The sequence below is a fragment of the Vigna unguiculata genome, chromosome 3 (genome assembly GCF_037176805.1).
Source record: "Vigna unguiculata cultivar grain cowpea cultivar isolate G323 ecotype 2 chromosome 3, ASM3717680v1, whole genome shotgun sequence".
Lineage (NCBI taxonomy): Eukaryota > Viridiplantae > Streptophyta > Magnoliopsida > Fabales > Fabaceae > Vigna > Vigna unguiculata.
In genome coordinates, this window is record NC_140794.1 from 49,727,254 (window position 1) to 49,737,972 (window position 10,719).

General features: G+C 34.7%; 1 protein-coding gene across 1 annotated transcript; it reads right to left on the reverse strand.

Moving 5' to 3' along the window:
- Positions 1 to 10,499, reverse strand: LOC114177911 (Ran-binding protein in the microtubule-organising centre protein). The gene is made up of 12 exons (XM_085671186.1): positions 10,079 to 10,499; positions 9,895 to 9,996; positions 9,733 to 9,813; positions 7,033 to 7,142; positions 6,753 to 6,888; positions 6,075 to 6,173; positions 5,385 to 5,472; positions 4,647 to 5,098; positions 4,402 to 4,578; positions 4,080 to 4,277; positions 913 to 1,239; positions 1 to 299 (listed from the first exon to the last, which is right to left on the reverse strand). Exons 1-12 carry the CDS (start codon positions 10,328 to 10,330, stop codon positions 207 to 209), a joined length of 2,115 nt encoding a protein of 704 aa, XP_085527312.1. The 5' UTR covers positions 10,331 to 10,499; the 3' UTR covers positions 1 to 206.
- Between the last annotated feature and the right edge of the window lie 220 nt (positions 10,500 to 10,719).

A 10,719-nucleotide genomic window follows, 5' to 3' on the forward strand; every position in this document is an offset into this window, starting at 1 on the left:
TTGAGTCACGCCAATAAATTTTTTATTAATTACAACTTTCTCATTAAAACTGAGAGGTAATAATCAAGATATTCTGTACAGACGAGAGTAGTTTCCATCAATTCAGATTTCAAACATTACAGTGACTTCTCCTTTGCATCTATATGTACAAGGGTATAAAAAAATCACAAATTTGAATAAAATAATATTTAAAAAAATAATTTTACCTAGGCAAATATCTGCTGAATGACTGTCTCGGCATTTCCGTTGTATTGTGCAAGCAGATGTATGGCATCAGCCCTAGGCAAAGCTAAAAACTCCTGCACTCACCAAAAATTCAAGCATTAGAACAGCCCCTGTATGTTAAATAAGTTGTATGGAAAATTATCTTCAAAGCTAAAACACTCCAACACTAAAAATCATGATGACTAGAAAAATAAAACAACAATTTTGACATGCTATTATTTAGTAGCCATAAGAGAAAGAGAAATTATCATAGAATTGACGTAGAACTACCAACCAAGGAGAAAAACCTTAAGATACCGTCGCAAAATAGACACTCAAGTTCACAACTGCAAGTTCAAAATCGTAAAATGTATACTTATGCATTTTATTTAATCTACCCTGTAAAAGAATAAATAATATTTGATAACACAGCAATGAGAATGGGGTCTCAAAACAAACTAAAATAAAACGGGAATGGGACAGGGTAACAGGAAAACGGAAGAAAAAAAATAATCCGTGTCACTACATTTTTATTGTTTTAAAAAAATACAAATTTACATTACAGTGAAACTAAACTTTTCCAATATATTTATTGAAAAATCAAAACCCATCATGGAAAGCTTCATAGGTCAGAGTCATGTCACAGTCCTTAAGATATTAATTTTTATTATAGAAAAAAAAAATTAACGGCAAGAACCCATGACTTACCATTACTTTAAGTATTGCTCCTTCGTCACAGATGACATCCCTTGAAGATACTTGAGTTGGACTGCTACCATCTTCTGACGTCCTGGTCCCTGAAGATACTGTAGCCTGAGAAGATCCATTTGTGCAGCTATCAGCATAGGACTTGGACATAGATACTGGTGCAAGGAAGGGAGTGTTGGCTTCCTTCAAGGAATCAATCCTCAAAAGACCTTCAAAACGATCTTTGCACATTTGAAGTTTAAACCACTCGTTATGAGTATAAAGAGTGGCCCGCATTATTTTCATAAGTTGAGGTTCTTCAACACCAAGCCTTCGACCAACTGCAACCTATTTAGTATAAAACAGCGTTCATGATATTACAGAAATCAGAAATAATAGAACAAACCCTACACAATAGATACTGATGTGAAACATGAAACCAAATAAGCAAAGGAAATATCTTACTATAAAGAATTCGTATGATAATAAGCCCCTGCACCTAGTAATTGTAAATCTTCGGAAGTAGATATTATTTAGCATGCTAAGCTATCAATACTAAGTAGGTGGCCTTTCTTGCACAAATGGGTGAGTATTGTGAAAAAATTACACGACTGGGTAACTTTAAATTTATTATGAAGAATGGAAAGTCATGTTTTAAAAAAGTTGTGTTTTAAAACATACATCATTTTATTAAATAAAGTTGTTTAAAAATTACACGACTGGGTAACTTTAAATTTATTATGAAGAATGGAAAGTCATGTTTTAAAAAAGTTGTGTTTTAAAACATACATCATTTTATTAAATAAAGTTGTTTTTAATAATCTAACTAATAATTTTTAATATTTTTAGACAAAAAATGTCTAGTAAGTTGTCTAGTTACACAACTTTTGAAAAATTAAAAAATATTACAAAATATCTTTTATCTTAACATTCTGCGTATATTCTTTGAGTTATCTTTTATTACTGAACTTTTTTCATCATCCCATTTTTTCCACGTGCATTTCGGCCCATACAGCAATTACGTTCCCATCACTTCGTAATGTAATAGCTTCACTACTACCAAAACTGTCAAAATTCGCTGGATCCCACATTTTTCAAGATAAAAGTTGTCAATTCTGCATTCATATCTCGCCATTTGTCATTCCTTGCTAGCGGAGCGGCCGACCCCAAAAGTGGGATGGGGGAAGACATATTTTATAATATATATAATAATTAAAAAGTAAAAATATAAGCTGAAAATCTGAAAAGAAAACTCAAATTTCACACAGTAATATCATTAACAGTAAAAACTCATAGTACTTGAACAAATCCTGATACATGTAAATAAAAACTTATACAAGTCATAGTCGAATACTGAATAAAAAACCAGAGACCAAAATCATAAATAAATATAGACTGATAGAAGTCAGGGTACCACTGAACAAAAAGACCAGAACCAAAATCATAAGTAAATAAAAGCAGTGGTCTTGGAAAACCAGAAACAAAAATCGCAAGTAAAAAGGAGAGGAAACGAAAAGAAAAAGAAAATAAACGAAGAGATTAACAAAAAAGAAAAACCTCACATAAACTGGGAAAAGTTGGGTTGCCGGAGGGAGGTAGTCGCCAGAAAAGAGGCTGACTGTGAGCAGGAGAGAGAAAACATGTTCAAGATCGAACACTCGGAGATGAAGAAGACATATGTTCGTTCAGTGTTCATGGAATATAGCCTGCTCGTTTAATTTCTTTTTCTTCCCTAATAAAAATGGGAACTTTAATCCCTTTTTGATGTCTTGATCCGTTTTAGTTCACTGGGTAAAGTTGTTTTTTGATGTTCAAGTATGATGCATATCTAGGGGGCGATTTGATGCACACTAAGAATGTTCGGTAGGTCTGCATTTTCCATTTACTCGAGTTTTTCTAGGGAATATTAATATATGTTTATTTTCACAAGTTTCGTGGGATTCATCTAAAAGTATTAAAAAAATTTGCAGAAGTCATGCTTGCTTCCTATAACATTTTCATTACTTCTTTAATTAAAAAAAGGTGAAGTAGTTGAATTGTGTTTTAAAACACAACCTATTCATTCTCCCTGATAAAATTTAAAATTAACCCATTCATATAATTTTTTAACAAAATTAACCCTTGAGTAAGAAAGCCCCGAGTTGGTTTGTGTTCTAGCAAAAAGTATCGATAAACTTTAAGCTAAAAGCACTCGAATTGTGTTACCTCCCAACTCATGATGTAGGGATCTATTTATAGACTCAGAAACGGTCTATTCCTACTCTCTCTAAGGGATAGTGAGCCTTGTGTGCACAGTGCATGCATGCATGGCTCTTGGCCCTCAAGTTACTTTGTGGGGAAGGGGATCACCCCACTAAAATAGGTGTGTTTCAGGACTAGTTAATTTATGCATCCAAGAATATCAAACCCACATAGAGGAATTTACTTGAGACTTGGCTAGTTGAGTCATATTTCAACCCGACTCCCCAATTAGTGCATTGTGTAATATCTGAGTTTTATAGAGACCTAATGGTACCTAGTTGCTCAGTCATCAATCCAGGATGTAGGCCAGGTGGACCAAATCATAATTGAATCATAGGATTTGGACTATTGCGCTCTTAAGTAGGAAGAGTTAAACTCTAACTATTAGCTATAGCTTTTAACCTAGTGGTATGCGCTCAATGCAGAAAGAGTTAAACTCTAACTATTAGCTATAGCTTTTAGCCTAGTTGTATGCGCTCAATCCAGCAAATGGTATCAAACTTAAATGGTATCAGACTTAAGATCACAAGTTCAATTTCCAATGAGACATTGTCTAAGGGAATTGTTGTGGGTTCCGCAATTATCCCATGACGTAGCCAGGTGAGCTGACAATCCAAGAGTTTGATTCTTAGTAGTATCACCTATAGCTTTTGGCATAATGATAGCACTTGATCCAACATACCTAACCCTAGTCCTAAGCATAGGCCATCAACCATGACAACACAACGCTCACTTCTTAATTCACCTATGCAACTCCTTCCCCTCTTTTGTTTGTAATCCTACTCCTATATCTTAGAATAAAGAGTCATACTTACCAACGATTTTATCACAACAATTCTAGACAAACACCATGATGAATAAAATCCTACTATCAACAGATTTCAAAAAAAGAAGTATAGCAATGGAAAAAATAAATCATATATTAGAGTAGCAAAAATGCACAACACCTGGAGAGAAGCAGCTAGAGCATGTAAGGGTAATGCATTTCCAAGAGCATCTTCATTTGGCCGTAGTAAAGCCAAAAGAGTTTCTTTCAACGGCTTTAATAAAGCAGGATCACTAGAAGCTAAAGGACCCAAATGGGTGCAAGCAACCTTTAACGCAGCATTATAATCACCAGAGCTGACCAACTTGAGGAATTCAACCTATAGCCAGGAATCCTAGTTAAAAGATAGCATTCACAACACAACCACACATCCTATAACATTCTCTGGGATTCTCTTGTACATTTAATAAAGAAACAGAAATTAAGAAATAGAAGCCAATTACCTGCTTGAGTTGGAAGAGCAAAACAGAATTCTGGGCAAAGAAATTGGGATCAATAGCATTAACCTCCTGGACTGCTTCAGCAGCCATTCCTCTGCTAGCTAATTCCTTCATTCCCAACAGAATCTCGTATCTATCTTCCACATTACTAACATCATGTACAGAAAGCTTATCAGAGCCCTGCAAAACAAAATTCTGTCAGTAATTCTCTCCTAGTTAGACTACCATCAAAATTATCTCACATATACCTGTTTCTCCTTTGATATAGTTGAGACAACAGTACTTATGCTATGCTCTTGTTTGCTGTGCTCTTCCAAAGAAGCATTGGGCATGTAACTATTGTCATCATATCGCCCTCTCCAGCGCTTGCGCTTGCTCCTTTCCCCGTTTCCAGGCAACCTGCTTCGCTGCAAAGCAGCTGCATCTTCATGCTGCTGTGAACCACTGGTGCTACAGTCTTCATGGATGCTTGTGAGTTCTGAAGCATATCGTACCTCAAAATCAACTTGTCTCATGCTTGTCACATCAGCATTATTTTCAGGGGAACCATCCATCTGAGCATTGGTAACAGAAGTTTCACCATCAGAATGCTTGCTGGCATTACAATCAATCTCGAGAGAACAATCCCTTGATGAGCAATACCCAGGGTCTTGTTGGTTGAATTTCACGGGTTCTGAAATAGGTTGTTGCTTCCCAGAAGCTAAGTTCATAAATTCAAAGGAAAAATATCAAACTTATATAACATACATTGTAACTTAAAATGGGACTTTGATATTGCGCAACACGCTTTGCTAGATTACAAAAGCATAGATAAAATAACCAACTTCAAATTTAAACTGAATTTTTCATGATACTAGAAATCCTATAAAAACTAATGTTACGAGAAAATGCCATTAAAAATAAACTAACAGGAGCAAGTAGCATAAATGTTCTTGACACTTATCATACACAGAAAAAGCTAGGATTCAACAGAGGAGATGCTTTACCAGAGTCAACAATGCCTCTGTAAACACAATACTCTCTAACAAGCTGATCAAGAAGTGGAACATCCAACCTCATCCGACATAATTCATTCTGCAACAAAAAGTACACAATAATAAAGCAATAAAGGCAAGATTGGGGAAAAGAATACATATATCAGCCATGCAGCCATAAGTTAGTGTTGAAAGAGGTTGAAATCATTTGTCATATTTTTACATTAACCAAAAACTGATTTTCTTTTTTACTCCTTTTATATTCAAATTCCCATAGCAACTAGGGTGATGAGATCGTTCCTTATTGGTGTGGAAGTGGAAAGAAAAAAGAAATATTTTTACTTGGATTCAGTTAATATGTGAAAGAAAAGAAGAGCTTTTTAAATTAAATTTTTCACAATCAATGTGATATTAAGCAAACAGTGATCTTTTTTGAGAAATAGTGATTAACCTGAAGAGAAGACGATTCAACATAGAATTTAAAGATGATGAACTAAAAATTTATTTTAAATTTTATTTTTCATTAAAAGAATTTGAGATTTTAAATTGTCTATTTTATGAAAAGAAAAGAAAAAGATAATATCACTAACCAAATCATATTTTTAAAAAATCAGTTTTAAAGTAATGTAGATGTAACAGGAAATTCATGGCTAAAATTTAAATTGAAGCAAAAGCAGATGAATCAGTAGGATTATACGCAACCTGAAATGCCAGGAACAGATCACCCTTACTGAATCTCAAGCTATCAATTGCCCCTTGTCTGGTAAGCTCTACAGCGTGTGCAAGAGCCTGTATGTCAACCTGGATTCCAAAGTAAAACATATAGCTTAAGCTGAAAAGTGGAGCATGTAGGAATAAGATGTACAAATACAATAAAAAATTGTGGCCACAAGTGTTCATTAATACAAACGTGCAAAGACAGATTAATCAATTTGTCGTCACAGAATGATAACATTCACCATTAATATACAGATGACTTTTAATAAGCATGAAAAATAGTACAGAAGGAATCATAGCAGAGGATTAAGACGCATTAGAGCATGTCTGAAAGGTGTGCAATCAGGATCAGTATTTTGTCGGTTCACATTGCAATGCAACAACCAGCTTATGTCGCAAGCAGAAATGTTGATTGAGTGCAACGTTCAATAATGGAAATCAAACAAGGAGCCAAGAGAGAATGGGGCAAGAAAAAACTGAGGAGATTCAGAGCTCAACATTTCCTCTGTAAACCCATACACTGGTGCTCATGTGCAACTGATAACGCATCATGATAATTTGAGTGATAATATACATCATACATACCATTTTCCTTCATTAATGTGATCCAGTTTCTAACAATTTACGGAAGGAATTTCAGAATTATCAACATAGATATCTCACCTCATCAAATGGTGGAACTTCGTATAAAATGTCTTGTGGTGTTGCAGGAGGGTCCCGCTCTTCAAGGAGCAATCTTTCAGTCAGATCAGAGATGGGTGATGTAATACCTTGACGTAAACAATATACCCTGTGTATGCTGTAAAAAGACAGGAAATACAAAAGAAAAATAAAATGAAAAATTTAGCAAAAGAATCCCAAAAAATTGCATAATCCATGGCGATTAAAACATCACAGTTTGACCAATTACTGCAAATTGAATGAGAAAAGGCTGATAGATAACCTTATTAAATATCTCAAAGCCATTGAAAAAATTGGGTCATAAGCATTTAAATGAGCCCTTAACATAGAGGACATATATCCGGCTAAGTCAATCCTCCTCCGTTCTGACCACTGCATAAAATAAGCAAGCATGATCATGAGCTTAACAAATCCACTATTCACACAAAGTATATAACATCAAACAAAAATCTCACAAACAGATTTCAAAAGTAAAAAGGGATCAATACAATTTCCATTACTATTATTATCAAATGAATTGCAAATTTCAACAAGTCTATCTAAATAAACATTCAAAATGAAAAACTGACAGGAAATAGCATGTTCTGTCTTCTATAATATTTTTCTCACAAAAAGAAATAAGTTTTTGAAAGAGCATGGACATATCCTCAGAAAACAGTTGGCAAGATGTCTCACTCACCTATAATGGTGACCCAAAAATAAAATAAAAACCAATGTCTCTCCTTTCTACCATTGACATTAAGCTAAGCACAAAACATACATAACCACAAAAGTCAGACATCTACTATATCACAAAGGATACAGATCATAAAATTACTAAATGATTGTTTTCTAAGTGATCAGAAGATTTTAATACAGTATATTTACAGATTATTAACATGCTTTCATGTTTATATATTATATATTAGAAAAGTGAATGATTTAGCCCAGGCATGACACTTATATTACCAGCCTACGGTCCATGTGCTATCACTACCAATTGAACGTCACACGATAGTACAAGAAGTTTTCCATAGAAAACCATTCCGTTTCAAATATTTTTTTATTTGCAAAAGCAGCAGCAACAGATGCCTACCCAGGCCACCATGTCCAGGGCGGAGCACACCATTATTTCAATAGGACAGGTTTTAAAAAATACAAAGGTTGGCATCTCCCAACTCAAATTTAAATTCCTATTCCATATAACACCCTTATTTGTGGAAGATACCCTTATTTAATTTTTTAACAAAGGAGGGTGTTGAATAAGGGTGTAGAACAAGTTGAATTGAATCAAGTTTTCATTAAAGCTAAAGCTTGGCTTGTGAAAACAGACCATGCTACTTAAGCTTGCAAAATTAATAGAGTCAAATTAAAGCTTGATATGATTATTCAAATATATGAAGCTTGTTTTCAACTTGTTTAGTGTATATATATACATATATATATAGCTTGATTATTTTCTTCCTTCTTAAAGAGTTAGTATTTTTTAAGCATACAATTTGATATTTATTAAATAGACATCTTCACACTAGAAATGAAGCAAAGATAGACATACAATTTAAAAGTGTTAGATATCTTATCTTTTATCTTCTGTTTTTCTGTTATTATCTTTGCCTATCATTATTTGTATCGTGGGCTTAGCCCATATTTTCTTATGCAGTACCATATGTGTATTTTTTACACATGGGAGATTAATCCTATACCTAGTTTTTCATTATATTCAATATGGTATCTAGAACTATGGTTTCTTGATAAACCCATATACAATCATGTCGAAGAGGATGACCATCCTGCTTTTAGTATGAATGCTTTCCTTTAGTTTGATTGGGTTAAACATTTATGAATTTATTAGTTGTTTTATTTACTAATAATTTTATGAATTGTGAACCTATTTTTAGTTGTGTTATGTATTGGATCGTATACTTTAGACTTATGTGAGTTATTTGTATCATCTATATTATTTTTAATGCATGCACAAGTCTATGAATATAATTTGTCATAATCTTAACTCTTACAAGTTACGGTTTTTTATTCCCCTTTCCTATCCTCTTACCATCCTCCAGTTCGACAACATTGGTTGAGTTGTGTATAGAGTTTAGTTAATGACTTTCTTAGTTTATGAACTATAACTACGATTATAAATTTAAGCTTAATTAAGTATTTGGTAGGATATATGTGTTTTTTTTTCCTTTCATTGGTTTATAATATGTTATATCATTCAACAATTTATTATATATAAAGAAGGGTCGGTCTGCATACAGTCATTCTCTCACAGCCTCTTCAGTTGCATTGCACTAATGGGTCACAAAAGAGTTATGTAGCTTTGAAATTACTACATGGAAAACTAAGAAGCGGGCCCACCCCTTTCTATAAGGTATTCCGTTTCCCCTTTATGACCAAATTCAAGGGCTTGGAGTGTACGGATGACAAGCAAATAACGTTTTTCCGTTTATTGTTTTTTAAATAGTTGTGCTTTTTAATATAGCATATGCCTAAAAATATGAGAAAAAACAAATCCGTAATAAAGACGCTCCAGGTTAGTATGACTGTGTAATTAAACTTAGGAAGATGCTAACTAATGCTCTAAGGAAACTGGCTAAAGAATTAAAAGGAAAAAGGTTTTATTGAAAATCATACGGAAGTGCATTAAAATCAGAGGAAAATATTTTCATGCGTTTTGTAATGCACTACCATATTATTTGAAAAACAAAATATGCCATTAATTCCTTAACTAGTGACTTGGTGAACTAGTTAGCAAGACCCTTTAACTTAACACACAGTTGCTGAGTTATATGGAGGATTTGTTTGCCAAACTAATTGTGTTTAACTGAACTTCTATAAGTAGAGTCAACACACTTTAAGAGTATCACAACTACACCCATCATGTGTGCAAGAACACTACAACACGAAGTGCTTAGCAAACATCAATGCATATCCCATTCAATTGCCATCTTCTCAGTATAAGTAGACTGGAGACCTATACCTCATTTGCCACGGGAGAAGTGTTATCATCCTTGTCATATATAAACGCGAGCAGAACGTGCTTAAATTCCTCATATGCTTCCTTAAATACAAAAGCCAACCGTCAAACCCAAACAAAAGAAAAAGACCATAAATAGCGAATTCAAAGGAACGGTTCAGATACCGGATAAGCATCGAGCGCGCAAGGAGCGAGAGACGTCCTCAGACACTGGATAGCAGACTCTCGATCCTCCGCAGTCCCCTTCCGAAGAAGTTCAATAAATTTCTACACAACAATTGTAAGAAAAAAAAAATGAGAACAATAGGTTGGACGCGTAGTTAGAAAATGAGGGGAGAAAGGGAGGGACCTGTTTGTGGAGGCGGAAGAGAATCTTGTGGTCGGTGAGGATGGAAGGGGCGTGGAGGCGGAGGAGATGGACGGCGGCGTCAATGGCGCCGGTGTGGAGGGAACGTCGGATGTGGCGGATGAGGAGGCGGGAGTGGTAGGAGGAGGAGGAGGGGGAAGGGGCGGAGGAGTCTTCTTCGATTAGGTTTTCCGATTTAGCGAAATCGATGAGGAGAGCGTCAAGGGCTTCCCAATTAACCGGTGTAGATTCCATTGAGGAGAGAATCTAAAATCTGAGTGTGTTGTGGTGCTGTGAAATTGGAAGAATGGAGATTGATTTGATTTTGGGTTCTTTCTGGGCAAGAAAGGCGGCGATGTGAGGTAAATAAGGATTGCGCTTCTCGTCTTTATAGCTGCCCGCCACCTGTCTCCTCTCTCTTCCTTTCTATCTCTTTCTTGCCATCCTTCACCGTTTCTCTTTTCATTATTTACAGTCCAGTTTCGTCGTGCAAACGACTTCGTTTCATTGTGAATTCACCCTCGTTCCGATTGGAAAATCATTAATTGGGATTTATGTTGACTACAAGTTGTTTCAGTCATTTATTAGTATTCTTATTTTTTTTACATTTTAAATTTTCGTTTTAAGTTTTAAATAATTTTTTT